This window comes from Tasmannia lanceolata, unplaced genomic scaffold, assembly GCF_043159265.1.
Source record: "Tasmannia lanceolata isolate RefF3 unplaced genomic scaffold, GAP_Taslan_0.1 ptg000005l, whole genome shotgun sequence".
Classification (NCBI taxonomy): Eukaryota; Viridiplantae; Streptophyta; class Magnoliopsida; order Canellales; family Winteraceae; genus Tasmannia; species Tasmannia lanceolata.
The window spans coordinates 22,305,564-22,328,460 of NW_027518682.1; the positions used below are offsets into that span (position 1 = coordinate 22,305,564).

Consider the following 22,897-nt stretch of genomic DNA (forward strand, 5'->3'; position numbering starts at 1 on the left):
AAAAAAGGACTGCGACACTAGTGATTGAGAATAATGACGGCAACAAAAATAAGAATCATTGAAACTTTGGACAAGGAGTGAAAAAGAGAGTGCATGTAACAAATATGGGGAGTTTATCAATTTGGGGTCTATCACGTAAGATGAGGCGAGAGTGAGGGGTGCTAGAATGAAACTGATGAGACTATAAATGCACGGGAGAACTATGTTGTTGGGCTAAAGACAAAAGAAGGGGTGTTCAAATCATAATTGGAGGGGTGCAAGTTCCTCTTCCTTTATCAAATCAATCCATGCAATACAGTAAGATTCCGTGAGATTGTTTAGAAAAGTGATTTGAAAAAGCAATGAAAATTTCTCTTCAAAGATGTGACTTGACGGTGGAATTCCATTTTCAGCCCACCATCAGAAACCATTCTCTTCAAAGAGACAGGGGGTAAGGTAGCAAATCAGTGACTTGACGGTGGAATTCCACAACCACCGAAAGAGTGGTCGTAGATTAGAATAGATGTGATCAAGTATCCGGGATTGAATTGATCTGGGTAGAGAAGGATTGCCAAGCAACCCACTCTCTTTTGTTGCAGGTGAGAACCTGGCTGAATCAAGATCTCTGTTAACAGATAAAAAAAAAGTAGAGATGATTGAAGGTAAAGTTGTGGTGTTAACGATGGTTTAGGGCCCGGCAGGGCAAGGAGTTGGAAACTAACAAAACCGGTAAGGAAGGCACTACTAGTGGTGTTAAGAGCGTTGGTGGCGGGGCGGACGGCTAGATTGGCCGTCCGCCGGAGAGAGAAGCTATTTGTCTTGTGGTCACTCCAAGATCGGTGGCTCTGATACCATGATAACTTACCAACTTCTCCAAAAGCTTAAGAGAAAGGCGTTATTTATCTTTTATGCTTTAACATCCAAATCTTTAAATTAAAGCTTACAATTTTATTTAAAAGACGAACCTTTTATTTTCTTCAGCAAGTTACAAGAAGTCTTACCTCAATTTTCTTTTCTGCCAGAATTCTATACAGAAAATTCCATGTGATTTTCCCTCTTTATGCTTCTGCTTAGTTTACTCAAATTATCAATTTTCTTCTAGTTCAATGCCTTCTTTCTTATTTTTCCAATAATTTCATTTCCAACGCATTTTTTCCTTTACAATTATAACAAGGAATACCGAATAATATTAAATAACTTCAGCAAACACTTACACAGTTGCACATATGAAAATCAATAAATTTATACATATAAATAACGAGAAAAATAAAAATAAAATAGAAAACCTAGAAATATTCAAACAAAGAGAGGGGAAACGAAAAACAAACATCGTACAGAGAGGATTGGGAGAATTACCACGAATTGATCTCTCACGCACAAGCGCACGGATTTTCAACGGCCACGATCTCTTCATCTGAAACCCTGAAGAGGAGATAACCGTCGGTGAGCCCTAAGATGACGGCGATGAAGATCCCACCGTTAAACGACATGACAGCGAGCATCAAAAGATATCCGATGGCTGAATTTACGCCAAATAGTAAGGCAACAGAGAATTTTGCAGAATTTTTGTTGTTGTAGAGCCTGGGGAGAAGAAGTGGAGTATTGATCAATGGCGATGGTTTGATACTGGCGAGGATCTTGAATCGGAGCCGTCGATCTTCCATGTATTGGTAGAATACGGAGAAGAGGAAAACCACTATGAGAGTTAAAGCATAACTCGGCCATGAATTGGTCTTCCACGAGTCGAAGAGGAGAGTCACCTTCTTGCCCCAGTAAAAGGTCATATGCATCATCTTTTCCTAGAGAGAGAGATTGCTTTTGGGGGATTAAACGTGGAGAAACACATTGGAATGGCAAGAGAGATGAAGGGGCAGAGATTTTAGTTTTCTTAGTGTCTGAAAATGGCCCGGACAGTTTTCATAATTGTAATGATGCCGTCAGTTGTTTATTAGCTAAAATTAGTGAGATCCGGACCCTTTATTTGGTGGACCACATCAAAGAGATGCCATGACCAGAAAATTGCACTTACTGTATGATGATTGACCTAAACCATTCATTTGTTGGTCCCCACCAAAAAAATTCTCAGCCAAACTATCCTGACCCTCTGATATATTTAGATCGGACAATCCAAATTCAAGCTATTAATTCATCTAGTCTGCCCTACACGTAGAGGGTTGTAACATAAAAAGTCTAACCATTTGATGATGCTATGCTTTTATAAGTGTAGACACCCACATTTTGCTTTACTTTAACCAACAATAACCTAATATATGTTTTAGGTCATTAATATCTTGATCTGACTTTACGGATCATCAATCGGGACAAAATAAGATAGGGTCACTTCATAGCCCGAACCCTGATTCCATTCCGAGACCCGATTTCCGTAAATCGTTAGATCAATGGCAGATCTTGACCTGGGTCTAACCATCCAAAACCACCTAACCTCTCCTCTCATCCTAACCATCCAAACCTCACCTAACCTCACCTAACCTCTCCTCTCATCCTAACCATCCAAACCTCACCTAACCTCACCTAACCTCACCTAACCACCTAACCTCACCTAACCTTACCTAACCTCACCTAACCTCACCTAACCTCCTATCCCATTCTCCTATAAATACCCTCTCATCCCACCATCCAACAAAAAGAAGAAAAAGAACCCCTCTCTTAGAAAATTCATCCCTCTCCCCCATCTCTTCAAGGGTTCGGCCATCCTTGCCGGATCGGGTGATTTTATACGTTGGGTGATATATATCAAAAGCAGTCATTATCAAGCAAGGAATCATCTTCAAAGAATTAACATCAAAGAAAAATCAAACACAAAGTGGGTTTCCAAAGAGGTAGGCATTTATTTCAATTCTATGTAGGGTCTGTTTTCATACATATCTTTTACTTTAAAAGAAAAACCATGTTAGGAAGCATGTAGGGTCTGTTTTCCCCCTGGTTAGCCTCTGGTTAGACCCTGGTTGCACCCAGGTTCGCTGCTGGTTGCACCCAGGTTCGATGCTGGTTGCACCCTGGTTCCCTACTGATTCGCACCCTGGTTCCCTGCTGGTTCGCACTCTGGTTCCCTACTAATTCGCACCCTGGTTCGCACCCTGGCCAGCCCCTGGTTGTACTCTGGTTCGTACCCTGGTTCACACCCTGGTTCCCCCTGGTTAGCCTCTGGTTAGACCCTGGTTGCACCCAGGTTCGTTGCTGGTTGCACCCAGGTTCGATACTGGTTCGCACCCTGGTTCCCTGCTGGTTCGCACTCTGGTTAGACCCTGGTTGCACCCAGGTTCGCTGCTGGTTGCACCCAGGTTCCCTGCTGGTTGCACCCTGGTTCCCCTGCTGGTTCGCACCCTGGTTCCCTGCTGGTTCGCACCCTGGTGCACCCTGGTCCGCACCCTGGTTTGTACCCTGCTTCCTCCTGGTTAGACCATGGCTAGTCTCGGGTTTGCTCCTAACTTAGACCCAACTCACTAAACCCCATACCCATAAGCCTTAAACCCTATAACCGAGTCACATCAACCCAAGCCATACCTTTGTCCACTCACTGAGGCACACCATTTATCCATAAATCTGGTTACATTAAATCTAACCTAGCCAGGCCACCTGCAGCTTAAGTCAAATCGCCCCAATACAATCCAACCAAGTGGGATCCCAACCCAGCTCAACTGAGTCAACTCTAGCCAACCTCCCTAGTCGAGTTGACCCAACTCTCTAGTCGAGTATGCTCAACCTCTTTAACCGATTGGACTCTCCCCTTAGTTGACTCAATCCAATTCCTTAATCAACCCATCCCAATGCAACCGAGTCGCATTCGACCAAGTGGCGGCCTTCCATGTCACAACCGAGTCATTCCCCTATTCTACTAATGCCCGTTTACACCTAATAGAACTTCCTCCCTTTTGCCTAACCAAGTCATATCCCAACACAATCTGAGTCGCATGTCTGAATCCATTTGGCCGAATCTCATAAGCCTGCCCATTTTGAATTCCCAAAATTCAAACCCTTGATGATTCCTATATGCTCAATTCTTTGATGCAAATTCCCAATTCCAAAATCCCATTGCTAAATCAATGTTTCTGAATCTCAAGTCCAATGCTCAAATACAAACCCGATTCCTGATCCAAATACCAATTCTGTTTTCCAAAATCCAAGTAACCTCCCCAGCGGAACTACGTGTGGCTTGATCCCCATCGCGGGGTACGTAGGCAATTTGGCACTCCCAAGTTCAGTCGCACCTTTCTCTATCTTTCTTATTCCCTCACACTATTTCATCATCTCTTCCATCCCTTTTTTTCACTAACCTCAAGAACTGAAATCGATTCACCTCGTGTCTCTCGGAACCGTTGGATTACGGTTTCCGTCGTAAGGACCCTTAGAGCCCAATTTAGGAACACCGGTGTCGTGTCGTGTCCTAAGTTTTAGGGAGTCTTAGGTTTTAGGGAGTCCTAGAGTTAGGAGTCCAGCCTCATCACGGACGTTTGCTATGTATAGCAACCGTGCCATAGGTCTAGTTACACTAGTCACCCAATCTTTCCCTAGGACAAGCCTAGTAAACTAGGATGTAGGCAAACCTGCATTAGTCTAAGGGACCATTTGCATTTAGATGAGAATCATATAGCATCTTAGATGAAATCTTAAGATAATAAAATCCTCAACTTGAATTAAATAACTTCTCCTAAAACTGTTGAAACAGTCAATCCCGTCTAGGTCGGTGTCCTAGTTGAGTTAGGCATAAGTAGCTTAGCTTAGGTGCACCGAACTACGTCGACTCTGATCCCAGTAAGGCTTGGGTACGTAGGCAGCTTGGATGTCTGATGGCATACCACCCGCGAGTCGGCACCACAAACAAATTGTGGTGTTTTGTATATTAATTTTCTTGTAAATGCTTAATCAAATCACTTAGGATTTTCCATGAAATTAGAATTCTAGGAGAACTTTCACTTAGAATGAATCCAGACAAATTAATAAATCAAGATACACATCTAGGATTCACATTAAAATTAGATCATAGGATGCATGTCACTTAGTTCGCACATTAACATAGAGTTGAATGAGCCATTTAAAATAAATTTAAAAGAATTAGCTTTTGGAATCGAAGACCGATTATCGGGCAGGAATGGTGCATGTGGCGGATAACTCCCCATACCTTCCATTCTCGTAACCAGGTAGCGAGTCTAGATTTCTGGTTAATTACGGGTCCTAGATCCCACATCTAGGTGGCGACTCTGTCAGTCTCTTTCGTGTGGAATTCGGATTGCCTTAGTGATCCCAAGTTCACAGGAAAGATTAATTCAAATCAACATTAAAATGCACACGCCAATCGCGTGGGTACGAGAGACCAAGAGAGAGAGCGCGGCGGCTCGCGCCCCACCCCTCTCGCGGGATCATGTCCCACAGTCTGGCGACTCTGCTGGGGATCACCTAACTTCATTAAAATTCCAAAAGATAATTCATTTGAATTTAATTTAACTGGCTCATAAGAACTCTATCTCTTGTATACTTGTCAGATTAGTTTGTCTTGTTTTATTTTCTCATCACATTTTACTCAAACTTAATCTAACAAAACCTGAAGGCATCATAGATCGCGCGAACTTATTGCACACACTTACATCACTTGCATCTAAACTCTTGCATCTCACGTGCACACACGTCCTATTTTAGGAACCCGGAGTGTTATCTAGCATGGTTGACTGGGATTTCATCACCTGGTGCCTCTGTGCTAGAGAAGCATTCCACCCTTAGCCTGGTACCTTTATGGTACGTAAACGGATCTCTTGTTCACGTACTGATACGCCGGACACTGGTACAGTATATCGAGCAGGGATTCGCGCTAAGGGAACTCTTGGCCTTACCCCTAGATTAACCTACACATGCATGTAGTATACGAACACATGTGCATCACGTGTGTGAGCCTAGTTTAGGATATCCTACCCATTGGTGTCTAGATTAGGCCGTGGTCCATCTTCCAATGGTCACGATCGGTCCTTATATACACGAACAAAGTCATGAGTCGAGATTCTCTCTCCACTCCGATAGATTAGGATTAAGGTTGATGCCTTCAGGTAACACTGATAAAATGTGAAAAAAAAAAATTCCCTTTGGGTTAGGATATAAATCCCATCATTTCCAAATATCTCATAGGATTAGTCATTCATGATCTATCCGTTGAAAGCAATCTTATGCTATCTCATCTAACCTTTTGATCGTGCGCCTTTCGTTCTTCTGTCATACGATTCGATCGTATCTTCATGCCATCCCCTAACTGGCAGATGCAGAATCTCACAATCTTTCGATTATGCGTTCTCATGATCTGATCATGCCTGGTCCAGATAATCCAATCTTGCTTGTACCCCTGGTCTGTTCCTCCTCTAGGGGCTACCTTTTTCAAGATTATTTTGCTAAGTCCTTCAGAGTTCACTCTCAGAATCCTTGAGCTAGGGGCATTTCCCTATGCGAATCAGTCATCATTGTCCAAAATTGAAAGTATCAGCCATGATGATGTTCAGAACGAACCAGCCTTCGCCGAGCCTTCAACGCCAAACAGTTGCAGCAGTTAAAGTTTTAGTCACTTACTATTTTATGTTGAGTCAGTCATCATGGTCAGTATAATTGTTGAGTCCGGTCTTACAGTTAAAGGTCAATGCCTAGTCCAGGCAAGTTATCTTCTGTTTCCCTTTCTTATTTAGAGTTGTGAATCCTGAGCATGTTCAGGATAGGTCGTCTGATGTAATAGCTTTTCTTTAAATAAAATTTCAGTCAGTTCCAAAAAGTTCACTTGTGTCTGTTCTTAAGTGTGCTTCTGATCTTAAAATAAGACTCCCTCTTCAAATGAGGACAAAATTGACGAAACTCCACTTGAGTCACAGCAATTACTTGAACGAGAGGAGGAGCGCCAATCCCAACCTTTCAAAGATGAAATTGAAATGATAAACACTGGCACTGAAACTTTGATTCAGTGAATGCCGATTGAAAATACATTACCCTCTAAAGAGTGTGAAGAATTGATAAAATTATTTCAAGAATAAGAAGATTGTCTAGAAAAGCTACAACCGATACCAGGGGCAAGACATAGATGGAAAGCTCAAAGAAAATGAAGAAAGTGAGAAGATATATGCTATACAAGGGGCATAGAGTGGAAACAACTTTCATATTTCCAATCAATGACCTTGGTTCTCAAATTCATAACATAAAGCCAACAAATTCAAGATGAAAAGTTCAAGAGCAAACAATGAAAAGTGATCATCAGATATCGAGAGTACGAATCCATAGATGGAGGATGTCAAAGAACAAGTTTCACTCTATGAAAATCAAAAGCACGTATTAGAATCTTGGAAGAAGAAGATCCATTATCTCTTACCTGGAAATGCCGTCAAATTCTGTGAAAAAAAAGAAAAGAAAAAATAAATAAATAATCAGTACCAGAGGGACCCTAGTAACCTAGATCGATTCCCAATTTGAACATCGGAAGGCCTCCTTTGGCCGAATAAATCCCAAAATCAGAACCCAACGTCAAAAGAATACCGGTTTGCAAACCCTTCGAGCCTGAATCAAATTTTCTTGAAAACCCATCAAACTAGGGGCATCCGCCCCGAACTACGCGAGACCTGATCCCTACACTGGGGTACGTAGGCAGCTCGGTTAAACCGAGTTCGGTCGATTCAAAAAAAAAAAGAAAAAGAAAAATCAATCGTTCCAGAAAAAAAAAAGAGGGACAAGTTCCAAAAGAAGAGAAGTTAATTGTTCCAGAAAGAAAAGAAAAAAGGAAAAAAATCAATTAACCTTCAAACAATTGATCTTCAAACTAGGGGCATTCGCCTTGACCTACACACGACCTGATTCCTACCTTGGGATATGTAGGCAACCTGTTCACAGGTTCGGTCGAAATCTTTGTTGAACCTTAAGCCATTCTTTGAAAAGCCCTATCCTACCTATAAAGTCCTTCTGGTGTTCAGAACTAATGAGCTAGGTCCCGAGACACAATAAAAAAAAATGATGAATAAGAAAACGAACGGAGTTTGAAGATCTGCTAGACTGAAAACCTGAAAGGGCGGTCTAGGCAAAATTTAAGATCATTCCCCTGCTAAGTTGAAAACCCGAAAGGGCGGCTTAGGCAAAAGCTAAGGGGATAGCCTGCTGGATCGAAAACCTAGAATGGTGGTTCTGGCAAAAGTTAAGGCTAGCGCGGTCCGCCAAGTTAAAAACCCCGAAGAGGTGACTTGGTCACGGTAAGAGAATCATTATAAGAAGGCTACAGCTGGTATCAAGACTGAAGATCAACTGAAGTTCAAGCAAATTCAAGTGATATCCTCAAAACTGGGGGCATTGAAGCTAAGCAATCTTAGGGGGCGTAATTAAATCCTTGAGGCATTACTGTTTTAAGGAAAAAGTCCAGTGTTTACCAATTGAAAAACTATTCCTCGAAAGGATAGACTTACCAAACAAAATATTAACTAAGTCAGAAGCATCACTGTGTTTGTCAGTATAGTCAGTCAATCTTTGTTATTCTAAGTTCACTCCTTCAGGGCTGCTCAATCCTTTGAGTAGTGCCTTTCATCTAAGTTTTCTCTTTAGAAAGAGTCAATCGTCGTTCCTATGTCCAAATGATGTAACTGTCTTGGTGAAGGAGGCCCGGCCTAGGCAGCTCCCTGCAATTATACCTGAAAGGGTTCGAGAATCTAGTCAAACAGCTACATTTCAAAGAAGATCAACTCAGAAGAGTTCAGAAGTAGAAACATCAGAAAGCCCAGCTTCCGTAAAAAGATCATACCCCAGGAAGGCACCTTAAGCTTGGAAGAGACCCAGATGCAATGGTGGTTGAGCCAATTTCTCAGAAAGATGAACCATTAAAATTCAGAATTTCCTTCCGGTTAGTTAAATACTATCCTGGTCAAGAAATGTTCATCTAAGCACCTGTCAAAAAACAGATCCCGCTTTTCCATGTTAGAGAGCCGTTGTTCTAAATTACCAATTTCAAGTATCTTGTTCAAGGTTTCAGTTATCAAAATCCCCAGAAGACAAGACCAACAGTCTCATTGAGAAAAATCTTGTTGAAGTTTCATAAAAGTGTTCCTAATCCATTCTTGTTACTAATGGTTCTTCGTTCATAAGGTTGGTCGTCTCATCATTCGTCAAAGTCTTGGTTTCCAATATCTTTACTGGGCACGATCTATAATGTCCCCGATTTCATTGAGTTCAAAAAAAAAAAAAAAAAAAAAATCCAAAATTCATCAAATCCAATCCCCGATTCAAACAAATCCAATCTTACGTCAAATTCAAGTTCATAAAAAATCTCTAAATTCTTCGAGCCCGTTTGTGAACGGGGCCTCATTTCTCAAGTCCATTTGTGAATGGTCTCGTCTTCTCCTTGAACCCGTTTGTGAACGGTGTCTCATTCTCTGAGTCCATTTGTGAATGGTCTCATCTTCTCCTTGAGCCCGTTTGTGAACGGTGCCTCATTTTCTGAGTCCATTTGTGAATGGTCTCGTGTCCTCTTTGAGCCTGTTTGTGAACGGTGCCTCATTTCTCGAGTCCATTTGTGAATGGTCTTGTCTTCTCCTTGAGCCCGTTTGTGAACGGTGCCTCATTTCTCGAATCCATTTGTGAATGGTCTCGTCTTCTCCTTGAGCCCGTTTGTGAATGGTGCCTCATTTCTCGAGTCCATTTGTGAATGGTCTTGTCTTATCCTTGAGCCCATTTGTGAATGGCGCCTCTTTTCTCGAATCCATTTGTGAATGGTATCGTCCTCCTTGAGCCCGTTTGTGAATGGTGCCTCATTTCTCGAGTCCATTTGTGAATGGTCTTGTCTTCTCCTTGAGCCCGTTTGTGAACGGTGCCTCTTTTCTTCGAGTCCATACAACTATGGTCTCTTATCCTCTTTGAACATCATACATCTATGATGTCTCATTTCCTTGGAATCCGTACAAATACGGTATTTCATTCTCTTCGAGTCCATACAACTATGGTCTCTTATCCCCTTTGAACATCATACAACTATGATGTCTCATTTCCTTGGAATCCTTACAAATACGGTATTTCATTCTCTTCGAGTCCATACAACTATGGTCTCTTATACCCTTTGAACATCATACAACTATGATGTCTCATTTCCTTGGAATCCGTACAAATACGGTATTTCATTCTCTTCGAGTCCATACAACTATGGTCTCTTATCCCCTTTGAACATCATACAACTATGATGTCTCATTTCCTTGGAATCCGTACAAATACGGTATTTCATTCTCTTCAAGTCCATACAACTATGGTCTCTTATCCTCTTTGAACATCATACAACTATGATGTCTCATTTCCTTGGAATCCGTACAAATACGGTATTTCATTCTCTTCAAGTCCATACAACAATGATCTCTTATCCCCTTTGAACATCATACAACTATGATGTCTCATTTCCTTGGAATCCTTACAAATACGGTATTTCATTCTCTTCGAGTCCATACAACTATGGTCTCTTATACCCTTTGAACATCATACAACTATGATGTCTCATTTCCTTGGAATCCGTACAAATACGGTATTTCATTCTCTTCGAGTCCATACAACTATGGTCTCTTATCCCCTTTGAACATCATACAACTATGATGTCTCATTTCCTTGGAATCCGTACAAATACGGTATTTCATTCTCTTCAAGTCCATACAACTATGGTCTCTTATCCTCTTTGAACATCATACAACTATGATGTCTCATTTCCTTGGAATCCGTACAAATACGGTATTTCATTCTCTTCGAGTCCATACAACTTTGATCTCTTATCCCCTTTGAACATCATACAACTATGATGTCTCATTTCCTTGGAATCCTTACAAATACGGTATTTCATTCTCTTCGAGTCCATACAACTATGGTCTCTTATACCCTTTGAACATCATACAACTATGATGTCTCATTTCCTTGGAATCCGTACAAATACGGTATTTCATTCTCTTCGAGTCCATACAACTATGGTCTCTTATACCCTTTGAACATCATACAACTATGATGTCTCATTTCCTTGGAATCCGTACAAATACGGTATTTCATTCTCTTCGAGTCCATACAACTATGGTCTCTTATCCCCTTTGAACATCATACAACTATGATGTCTCATTTCCTTGGAATCCGTACAAATATGGTATTTCATTCTCTTCAAGTCCATACAACAATGATCTCTTATACCCTTTGAACATCATACAACTATGATGTCTCATTTCCTTGGAATCCGTATAAATACGGTATTTTATCTTGCCCAAGCCCATTCAAAAATGATGCTGCATTTTCATTAAGAATCTTTCAAAAGTCATCCATTATTCTCTCTGAGACCATTTGAAAATGACGTCTCATTTCCTCTGAAGCTGTTCAAAAGCGATATTCCTTTCCCTCCGAAAATCCATTTGAAAATGGTATCCCATTTCTCTCGTTGCCAGCGGCACCGCAGCGGGTTTGTTTTATTGCATTCCAATTCTAGGATTTCATCTAAGGTCTTGCATTATATTAGGTTGCATTGTGTTTAGGGGGTTCCTTTGTCGATTAAAGTTACGCAAAATGGTTCTGTCATTTTAACTTTGGTATTCGATGACTACGTCGTCTCTACCAAAGAGGGGCATCTGTAGACACCCACATTTTGCTTTACTTTAACCAACAATAACCTAATATATGTTTTAGGTCATTAATATCTTGATCTGACTTTACGGATCATCAATCGGGACAAAATAAGATAGGGTCACTTCATAGCCCGAACCCTGATTCCATTCCGAGACCCGATTTCCGTAAATCGTTAGATCAATGGCAGATCTTGACCTGGGTCTAACCATCCAAAACCACCTAACCTCTCCTCTCATCCTAACCATCCAAACCTCACCTAACCTCACCTAACCTCTCCTCTCATCCTAACCATCCAAACCTCACCTAACCTCACCTAACCTCACCTAACCACCTAACCTCACCTAACCTTACCTAACCTCACCTAACCTCACCTAACCTCCTATCCCATTCTCCTATAAATACCCTCTCATCCCACCATCCAACAAAAAGAAGAAAAAGAACCCCTCTCTTAGAAAATTCATCCCTCTCCCCCATCTCTTCAAGGGTTCGGCCATCCTTGCCGGATCGGGTGATTTTATACGTTGGGTGATATATATCAAAAGCAGTCATTATCAAGCAAGGAATCATCTTCAAAGAATTAACATCAAAGAAAAATCAAACACAAAGTGGGTTTCCAAAGAGGTAGGCATTTATTTCAATTCTATGTAGGGTCTGTTTTCATACATATCTTTTACTTTAAAAGAAAAACCATGTTAGGAAGCATGTAGGGTCTGTTTTCCCCCTGGTTAGCCTCTGGTTAGACCCTGGTTGCACCCAGGTTCGCTGCTGGTTGCACCCAGGTTCGATGCTGGTTGCACCCTGGTTCCCTACTGATTCGCACCCTGGTTCCCTGCTGGTTCGCACTCTGGTTCCCTACTAATTCGCACCCTGGTTCGCACCCTGGCCAGCCCCTGGTTGTACTCTGGTTCGTACCCTGGTTCACACCCTGGTTCCCCCTGGTTAGCCTCTGGTTAGACCCTGGTTGCACCCAGGTTCGTTGCTGGTTGCACCCAGGTTCGATACTGGTTCGCACCCTGGTTCCCTGCTGGTTCGCACTCTGGTTAGACCCTGGTTGCACCCAGGTTCGCTGCTGGTTGCACCCAGGTTCCCTGCTGGTTGCACCCTGGTTCCCCTGCTGGTTCGCACCCTGGTTCCCTGCTGGTTCGCACCCTGGTGCACCCTGGTCCGCACCCTGGTTTGTACCCTGCTTCCTCCTGGTTAGACCATGGCTAGTCTCGGGTTTGCTCCTAACTTAGACCCAACTCACTAAACCCCATACCCATAAGCCTTAAACCCTATAACCGAGTCACATCAACCCAAGCCATACCTTTGTCCACTCACTGAGGCACACCATTTATCCATAAATCTGGTTACATTAAATCTAACCTAGCCAGGCCACCTGCAGCTTAAGTCAAATCGCCCCAATACAATCCAACCAAGTGGGATCCCAACCCAGCTCAACTGAGTCAACTCTAGCCAACCTCCCTAGTCGAGTTGACCCAACTCTCTAGTCGAGTATGCTCAACCTCTTTAACCGATTGGACTCTCCCCTTAGTTGACTCAATCCAATTCCTTAATCAACCCATCCCAATGCAACCGAGTCGCATTCGACCAAGTGGCGGCCTTCCATGTCACAACCGAGTCATTCCCCTATTCTACTAATGCCCGTTTACACCTAATAGAACTTCCTCCCTTTTGCCTAACCAAGTCATATCCCAACACAATCTGAGTCGCATGTCTGAATCCATTTGGCCGAATCTCATAAGCCTGCCCATTTTGAATTCCCAAAATTCAAACCCTTGATGATTCCTATATGCTCAATTCTTTGATGCAAATTCCCAATTCCAAAATCCCATTGCTAAATCAATGTTTCTGAATCTCAAGTCCAATGCTCAAATACAAACCCGATTCCTGATCCAAATACCAATTCTGTTTTCCAAAATCCAAGTAACCTCCCCAGCGGAACTACGTGTGGCTTGATCCCCATCGCGGGGTACGTAGGCAATTTGGCACTCCCAAGTTCAGTCGCACCTTTCTCTATCTTTCTTATTCCCTCACACTATTTCATCATCTCTTCCATCCCTTTTTTTCACTAACCTCAAGAACTGAAATCGATTCACCTCGTGTCTCTCGGAACCGTTGGATTACGGTTTCCGTCGTAAGGACCCTTAGAGCCCAATTTAGGAACACCGGTGTCGTGTCGTGTCCTAAGTTTTAGGGAGTCTTAGGTTTTAGGGAGTCCTAGAGTTAGGAGTCCAGCCTCATCACGGACGTTTGCTATGTATAGCAACCGTGCCATAGGTCTAGTTACACTAGTCACCCAATCTTTCCCTAGGACAAGCCTAGTAAACTAGGATGTAGGCAAACCTGCATTAGTCTAAGGGACCATTTGCATTTAGATGAGAATCATATAGCATCTTAGATGAAATCTTAAGATAATAAAATCCTCAACTTGAATTAAATAACTTCTCCTAAAACTGTTGAAACAGTCAATCCCGTCTAGGTCGGTGTCCTAGTTGAGTTAGGCATAAGTAGCTTAGCTTAGGTGCACCGAACTACGTCGACTCTGATCCCAGTAAGGCTTGGGTACGTAGGCAGCTTGGATGTCTGATGGCATACCACCCGCGAGTCGGCACCACAAACAAATTGTGGTGTTTTGTATATTAATTTTCTTGTAAATGCTTAATCAAATCACTTAGGATTTTCCATGAAATTAGAATTCTAGGAGAACTTTCACTTAGAATGAATCCAGACAAATTAATAAATCAAGATACACATCTAGGATTCACATTAAAATTAGATCATAGGATGCATGTCACTTAGTTCGCACATTAACATAGAGTTGAATGAGCCATTTAAAATAAATTTAAAAGAATTAGCTTTTGGAATCGAAGACCGATTATCGGGCAGGAATGGTGCATGTGGCGGATAACTCCCCATACCTTCCATTCTCGTAACCAGGTAGCGAGTCTAGATTTCTGGTTAATTACGGGTCCTAGATCCCACATCTAGGTGGCGACTCTGTCAGTCTCTTTCGTGTGGAATTCGGATTGCCTTAGTGATCCCAAGTTCACAGGAAAGATTAATTCAAATCAACATTAAAATGCACACGCCAATCGCGTGGGTACGAGAGACCAAGAGAGAGAGCGCGGCGGCTCGCGCCCCACCCCTCTCGCGGGATCATGTCCCACAATAAGGAGTATTTTGGTTATTCCATGTAAAGAAAAGGGGCTTTACCAAAACATAGGTATTAGATTTAGAGGACATGGCTAGGCTACTACACTGGATACGAATAGTACAATCTCTGAAGTTGTACAGTTGTACTACATTGGAATACTACTAGGTTGGGCATGTTCAGATATTTCACCTAAACATGAGGGGCAAGTTCGAAATCTTACCAAACAGAGTGATAAAGTTCGCTGCCAACGAGTCAGCTGAGCTCCACCTTGCACACCTTTCGTCAAAACCAAGGATAACCACGTCATTAGAACTTGCGCTTTCCCACCAATGAGGCCGATTCAGCTGCTCCGTCGCGACAGACCAAGTCTCCTCTGCATTAAAATCTCGCTTTTCACTTTTAGTGTAGGGATTATGTGATTGAAAAACAAAATTGCTGACGGCAGCCACTATTAAAAACAGTTGGTTCTGTGCGACGGACGTTAGATCACCTCTCCACAAATGACCCATGTGGCCCACCTTCGTTGTCAAAAATCAGCATCAACTCAACAAGCAAGAATCCATGCAGTAACGAAGCAGAGTAACGGTGCTTAGGTGAGAGATAGGTGTGGGGGTCTTTTATAGAGGAGTCCTACGCTGTTTGAGATACTTGCATATGTTGGAGTCTTTCCTTATTAGATGACTTTCCCATGGAATTAGTTTTCATGCTTATCTTGATGGTCGCCGAGTTTCCTCATTGGAATTAGTTTCTATTCAAACCTCCAAACTTCTAGGAGAATTGTCGTGCTAGGTTCAGTAGTGCACTCCCCTTTTTGCTTGGGGTTGTTATTCATGAAGATGGAGAGACCTTTTTACCCTAGTTACCTAAAAGTTAAGTTCGGTTGCCAAAGTGGGCTTGGTGCCATGTATCAGGCTCTCATTGGATGGACGAAATTTACCTTGGGTGCAACTTGGCAGGGTTCAACCCGAACCCATCGAGTTCAACCCAATTTGGGTTGGCGTTTCCTCAGGTTGGGTTAGGGTTGAGAAAAGCCAATTTGATTTAATATCGGGTGTGGTTAGAGTTGAAGCCTTAGCCAGTTTGACCCGAATCCGAGCCTGGGCTCATGTTGGTGTTTCCTCGCATTGGGTTAGATTAGAGTTGGGAAAGAACCTTTACTCATAGATTAAACATAAGTAAAAATTTAATTTATTTGAAAAAATGCATATAGACACACTAAGGGTGGATTGGCATTCTAACTCATTTTTTTAAAAAAAAATTTAATCGTGTACTTAGCTTAGTGGGACATAATAGGACGGTCAGATGGACGGTCCGAATTAAAATGGATGGTGATGAAGACATGGAAAGTAGGATCCAAAGAACAATCTGAATCTGGTCCGACTGATAAGGAATTTGAATGGACCGTGACTGTGGCGTAGGTGGATCCGATCCGAATTAGATCCGTTGACACCCCTAGCATATATATTTCCAAAATGGAAAGTGAAACTTTTAGATCAAAATCAGACACATTTATGAGGGACAGTACCACACCAAATTTCATTCTTGCAGGGTGAGACACCACGAGTGCTCTTGGTTCTTTTTGGTTGATTTCTAAGAACCCAATAGTAGAAAGCAAGATTTTATAAGAATTGAAGACTAATTTGACAAAAGACCAAGATGGGTGTCTGGAGCTAGAAATCAAGGATGTTCGACAGTGGAGCTTGGTAAGTTGGGTTTATCTATATGCAGCCTTCTGTAAATCTCTATGGCTTAATTTATCCGCAATTTCCCTTCGAACACAAAGGCGTTTTGCATTACCAAGTTCTTTCCTTTGGCCAAACAGCTCGCCAGAGTATGAAGATCTATGTTACGTGCCTAATCGGCCGTAATAGAATTAAACAAAGAAAAAAGATAGAAACAGATGACGGAATGGTTGATTTGAGGCAACCGGACCTCCTAATGGCTCGATTCGAGAGGAACCATGACTCTCCTAAACAAAGTTTCCCTTGTTTGCAGTAATTTTCTTCTTCTTCTCTCATTTCATTAAATTTAATGAACTTAAATACAAGCACAAAGGTGTGCCACATCACTAACCCATTTGCCCACTTCCATAACCCACTAACCACTTACATGACATATAATCAATAACTAACACCCACAAATCTAAAAAGCATAATCCTACAATAACTACTTGTAACTACATCACATACACCATACTTGCATGTATCATTCATTCCCCCTTACAAGCGACCTTTTCCACAAGGTCGAAATATTAAATAAAATACATTAATCCGCCGGGATCCCAAATCGTAATGGGCATGATTTGCTTGAGCAACACGATTAACATTGGACTTCCATCTTCGAAAATAATGGTCGAGATCTTTGGAACTCCATTTTCAAAATCTTTTGTGATCAAAGGTAGGAGAAAAAATAATTTTTCATAGCGGCGCATCGAAGCAATGGGATGATCGAATGGGCTGGGTCGACGAAATGAAGATGATCCTTGACATGGTGTTCAACTAGATCATCTTCGTTGGCATCAATGCTTGCATTTTTCTCCACCACAGATACCTTCTCAAGATTCAACTTCCCTTCATCTTTCCGGATTTCTTCAACTGCGACGCTGATTTTGTTCACGCCTTCTACGAATTGTCGTTGTCCTTCCATCATTTTCAAAACCAATGTTTTAATCTCCTGCAAATCTTCACGTATGAATTCCCAAAACTCTGATGACGCAACCATGGAGCAGGATCGACGGCTCTGATACCAATTGTTAAATTGATCGTGACCATTAAGATTTGGGACCCCGGCGGACTACAATATTTTCTCCAATAATTCGACCTAAAGGACAAGGTCGATTCTATGGGGGAACGAATGTTATGTGCTTATGTTGTGGGTAGTTTTAATGTAGTAATTATGTAGATAAATGTATGTAGTTTAGGGTTGTGGGTTAGTTATTTGTGATGTGTCTTGTTAGTGGGAAAGTGTGCTTGTGATGTGGCACTCTCTCTTGTATTTATGTAGTAGCAATCTAATGAAATGAAAGAAGAGAAGATTTCTATAACAGCAAAGGAGACTTTGTTTTGGAGAGTCATGGCTCCTCTCAATTTGAGCCATTAGGAGGTCCGGTTGCCTCGAATCAACCTCTTTCCCCTTCATTTCTATTTTCCGTTTGTTTATTTCCGTTACAGCCAATTAGGCACGTAACAATCTAGATCTCCTTATATGCCATGGGAAGGATGGAAGGAATCCATATAGGGCAAAGATGGCTTAGATTTCAAGCCAAAGATCTCTGCTAACGAGCCATCCTAAAAGTTTTTTGCTTTCTTAATTTGCAAAGCCTCAATTGATATACTCTTTACATATTTTTTAATAGCAAATGTCATTTAATTAATAAACTGCAAAATAGAAAACCAAGGCTCTACCTAGGTGATCGGCCCAAAAAAAGAAAAATAAGACGTCTAAAAAGAAAATAATCAATACATAACACCCAAACTTTTTAAAAATTGGATTTTTTCTAGCTGAATCTCATTTCCTACAATCATCTTGTTTTTCGTATATTCCTCTTTTCTTATTAAAAGCAAGGAGGTATGAGATTTTTATATGTTGTGTACGCATGATGTCCAATATTTTCTGAAAGTACAATTGGGCCCACTTTTTAGGATGATCCGAACCATACATTTGATGGACCACAATGTAAACCGGTTGTAGCAATAAATTATCTCCACAGGGATGATCCTGAAAGTCTGATGACCGCCCGATTTACAGAGGGTTACACATAATAGATCGGGAAGCCGGTCATACCAGACATTTAGGATCATCCCTGTGGAGATGATTTATGGCGTCCAAACTATTTACGTGGTTTGGATCATCCTACAAGGCTGGGCCCACTGTACTTTCTGAAAATACTGGGGATCTCCTTATCTCTTAAAACACTCCTTCTAATTGATTACAAAGGGCCACATTTAATGCACGTGAGGTGGAGGGGCTTGTTTCCAGCTCCAAATGGATGCCTTTTCTTGGCCAGGCATCTTCCCTTTTTCCGGCACGAGCAATTCATTTGGGCCTTCGGATTTTGTTGGCTTCAAGCTTGCTGAGAGTAGGGCCCGTGGTGAGCATTTTAACCTTTTGGACACCTTTGAGTTTCTAGATTTTTTTGAAGAGGATAATTGAATGATGGACTGATGGGCGACCTTGTAAAAAAACCTGTTAAAAGGGTACTCCTATTGGTCCTTATATGCGAATGTCATTTATGGTTATAGATCAATGTCATTTCTATTTTATTTTTTTTGTGCCCTTATAAGTGCACTTTCGTGTGATGGACCAATGAGGGCACCCTTTCTCTGGTTTTTGTAAGGGTGCCTTTTAGTCTATCATTCCTCTTAAAAGAAAAGCAGTAAGACTATCTTCCAAGAAAATTTCCCACTGAGACTTGTCCCACATGCTGGAATCTTCTTGGATCCAGTCACCCGTTGACTAGAATGGAATCCATCTTAGGTATGCACTCGCAAGCACGACTCGAGGGCCAAGCAAGCTCCCTTGTAAGAGGGATTTAGCATCCAACGCACTTAGCAGGAGTGCCCTTCAAAAATACTCTGGTGACATGTTTGAAGATGCAAAGTGACTGAGTGCAGAAGTGAATCTTCCATTTTAATGGATAAGACCTTATCTTTTGATTTCTTGGAAAGGTTTTCATGGATAAGACCTTATCTTGGGTTACAATGTAATCTGTTAGAGATTGTTACGAATAAATTCTATCCTAATGATTTTTCCACCAAAAATACATTTGTATCTTCAAATTATAAGGATAATTGTACTTACACATCGATAGGAATCACAGTTATTCCTATTTTTTGAAGATAAACACTACAAGAAGAACAGTAATTAGAGACGGGCTTTTTCGTCGCCATAAATCGCATGTAGCAATGATTTATAGACTATCGTTGTTCATAAACATTTGACGACGATCCGAAAAGCACCATCGCTAATCTTATATTTGTAGTGACGTCTTCATTATATATGTTGCTATATATATGTGTGTGCAATTCAAAATTTAATGTTTTCCTTATTAAAATCTTTCGCGATGGACCAAATAACCTCCTTCTTGTAAAGCCATGGAATTTGGCGAATGTATCTATTTGCCGTCGCTAAATTCAAGGCTATGGATATAGACCAGGATTTGTCAGCATCCATTTCGAAAGGCATTTTGCAGATGGTCTGTTGCATGAGAGCCAGCCACACAGGCTCACTTTTCAGCAGATTTTATCTTCATTCACGAGGTGGCTGATGTAGACACCCCATTTTGATCGGACCCAAGTTCGTAGTGTTCGTGCGAAAACTTGTCAAATTAGTGAGTTGAGGTCCCAAATTTTGTCCTGGGCTGGGTTAAGATCCCACCGAGGTCCCCGTAAAGTTTTGTCAAGATCCGAGCGCGTTTGCTCAGTGAACAGGTCAAGATAGTGGGCGCAATGCAAACCAAAAAGAGGAGTGAATCATCTTAAAGGGGGCTGTCCATGGGAAAGGAGAGTGCAATTATACCATTTCTTATGAAAAGAGGAGTGCATAATCCCGTTCAAATCGCGGATGATTCGTGCGTCTATCAAATTTTGTGCGCCTAACAAATCTTGTGCGCTTATCGTTTATAGGTGTGCCAATATCCCAGCCATCATTTTCGTATATAAGAAAAATTAATAAAAAAAAAAAGAGGAACACTGTTCATTTTTCGTTTAAAACAGAGAGAGCGAGAGAGAGAGAGAGATTTGGGGTTTTCCTCTTCGTCTTCTTCCTCCGCCGATCGCTTCCGACGAACGCCTCCGATCGTTCGTCAGAAATCTAACTTCCAATCCGAAGTCATGAGAAAGAGAAACAGAGAGAAAGAGATGGAGAGAGGGAGGAGATATCTTCTTCTCTGTTTGCTTTGATCGGAGCTCCGATTAGCTTATTCTTCGAACCCTAACCCTCTGCATTTCTTCTCCGATCATTTCTCGCCGGAATCCCGATCGATCTGTGGCCGGATTTCGTTTTCATCCCATTGTTTCCTTCTTTTTTTTCTTCCTAATCTTGAAGACACAAATATGATCTCTTAAAATCTTAGCTTTAAATCATTTTCCAACCCAAATCCTAGATCTAAACCCGAATATGAGATCCTAACCAATTTTTCTTCTCCGGTGGAATTCCAATCGATTTTCTGGTAGATCCGGGTTCTGATCATCATAATACTCAATCTCAGACAGAGTGAGAGTTAGATCTGAAGATAAAAAAAAGTGAGATCTGGTGTGCGGGTGAGGTAGATCTGAGAAAGAAACCAGATCTGTGAAGAAGGAGATCTAAACTTCTCAAATTCGTGTTAAAAAGGTATGCATCTCCAATTTGTGTTAAGTAATCACATGGATCTGTCCTGGCTTCAAATAGCTTTGAAATCTTTTTCAAATTTAGATCATCAATTGTTCGTTTAAATTCAGATATCATTTATTTTTCTCTGGATATGGTTTACATGATTATTTTCAAGGTATTTGGTTCAGAGATTCCGTTTGCTTATGACTCTATTTTAACTTTGGTCATAATTCCCATCTTACTACTGCATGAATACTCTGATTTGTGTTTGAAAATGGATTTAGACCCCAATCATCTGCACGTGCAAAATGGTTTTAAGAATACTTTTTATTTCTAGGTCAATTTCATCAAATGAAGAAATGAGGATTAATTAGATAACAATTTGTGAGCCTATTGATAAGTTTTGATAAACATAAGACCTGTGAATTTTGCTTTCCAAGTATAAATTGTGGTCTATAAAAAAAAAGGATCTTCTCTAATTTGTGTTAATCGATTAATTAGCTCCATGTCATAGGTATTAAGCGCATGGTCATTTAATTTCACAGTCCTGTGAGCTTTTAAAAGGGTTGTATACCTGAAGGATATCTCAGTTTATTCTTGGAAAATCCAAACAGTTTTCTTGGGTTCGGTCAACAAAAAAATAGGTATAAACTTCACCATATTCAAATGATTAGGAGTTTAAAGGTTCATCGATGGAACTTGATTTGCATAAGTTTAAGACTAATTTTCTCATTTGGAATGGATACTGTGAAATCCATTTTGTCACAGGATGATTTTTGTAGCCTGTTACTTTGGAGAGAGCTAATTGATTTTTAGTTGGTTATGTTAAGAGATGGAAGGATATAATGACAATCCCACTTGATTGTCTTAGTGATGGAATGACATGATGGCATTTTAACCATGTTTTGGTTAATTGCATTGACTTAAGGCATCAATGATAAATACTGTGCAGGTTTCATGGTTTTAGTCATTTAGGATCATTAGTTCAAATGGAATATGTGCTACATCATTAACTACTTTATTCTAATCTCGTGGAAAATAACGGTTCTTTAATATGGGATATCATAATGATGTGGGTGCTATTGATTAAACTAATATCCTTTTTATTAAATGGCTGTCACTAGAGAATTAGCTCAAGGCATTGTTCATTTCATTTGTCTTTGAAATGGTAGTTATATGAGCATGCTATTATTTCGGGATTTCTAACAAGCTTTGTACGTTGGGCCCTATAGCAAGCTTTGTTTGAATCAAGAATGTCCAATAGTGGTACATTTAAATGTCCTGTTTTGCTCTGTTGAACATTGTCTTTATGTACACATCATCCTGTATATGCTTAACTTGTGGTTCTTTATGCTAATGTTGCTTCATTCATTTTCATTTTAGTTGGTTAAAAGATCCATAATAACTGTTAGAAAAGCATTGAAGTGTGGGGGCTGTTTCTCTAGGCAGTTAAAGGCAAGGCAAGCTTCAAATCTGCATGTCTTTATCTTAGTGTATATTCTAGTTATCTTAGAGAATCAAGGGCAGAAGTTATATAGTAGGAGCTAAGATAAAGTTGAGAGAATAAGTGTTGGGAACCTATGTGAACAATTTAGTTGGGGCAGATTCTTTTTAGAATATATATTTTTTTTTTACAGCAATAGCATTTCTTCTATTTTCTTTTACTTATTTTTTACTTATACTTTCACCATTTCCATCTCAAAACCCACATTAGTGCCACCATCATTTCTACCTTTATTCCCAATTCCAGCACCATTAGTGTCCAGGGAGGTGTCAGAATTGATCTTAAATTCTTCAAGATCAGGCTTGGACCAAGAGCATATTTCGGGGGTGGAAGCTTTGGGTGGGGATTTGTAC

General features: G+C 40.9%; 1 protein-coding gene across 1 annotated transcript; it reads right to left on the minus strand.

Moving 5' to 3' along the window:
- Positions 1 to 1,349: 1,349 nt before the first annotated feature.
- Positions 1,350 to 1,772, minus strand: LOC143876428 (copper transporter 5.1-like). Its single transcript, XM_077378121.1, has one exon. The coding sequence runs from the start codon at positions 1,770 to 1,772 to the stop codon at positions 1,350 to 1,352; it is 423 nt and encodes a 140-aa protein (XP_077234236.1).
- Positions 1,773 to 22,897: the final 21,125 nt, after the last annotated feature.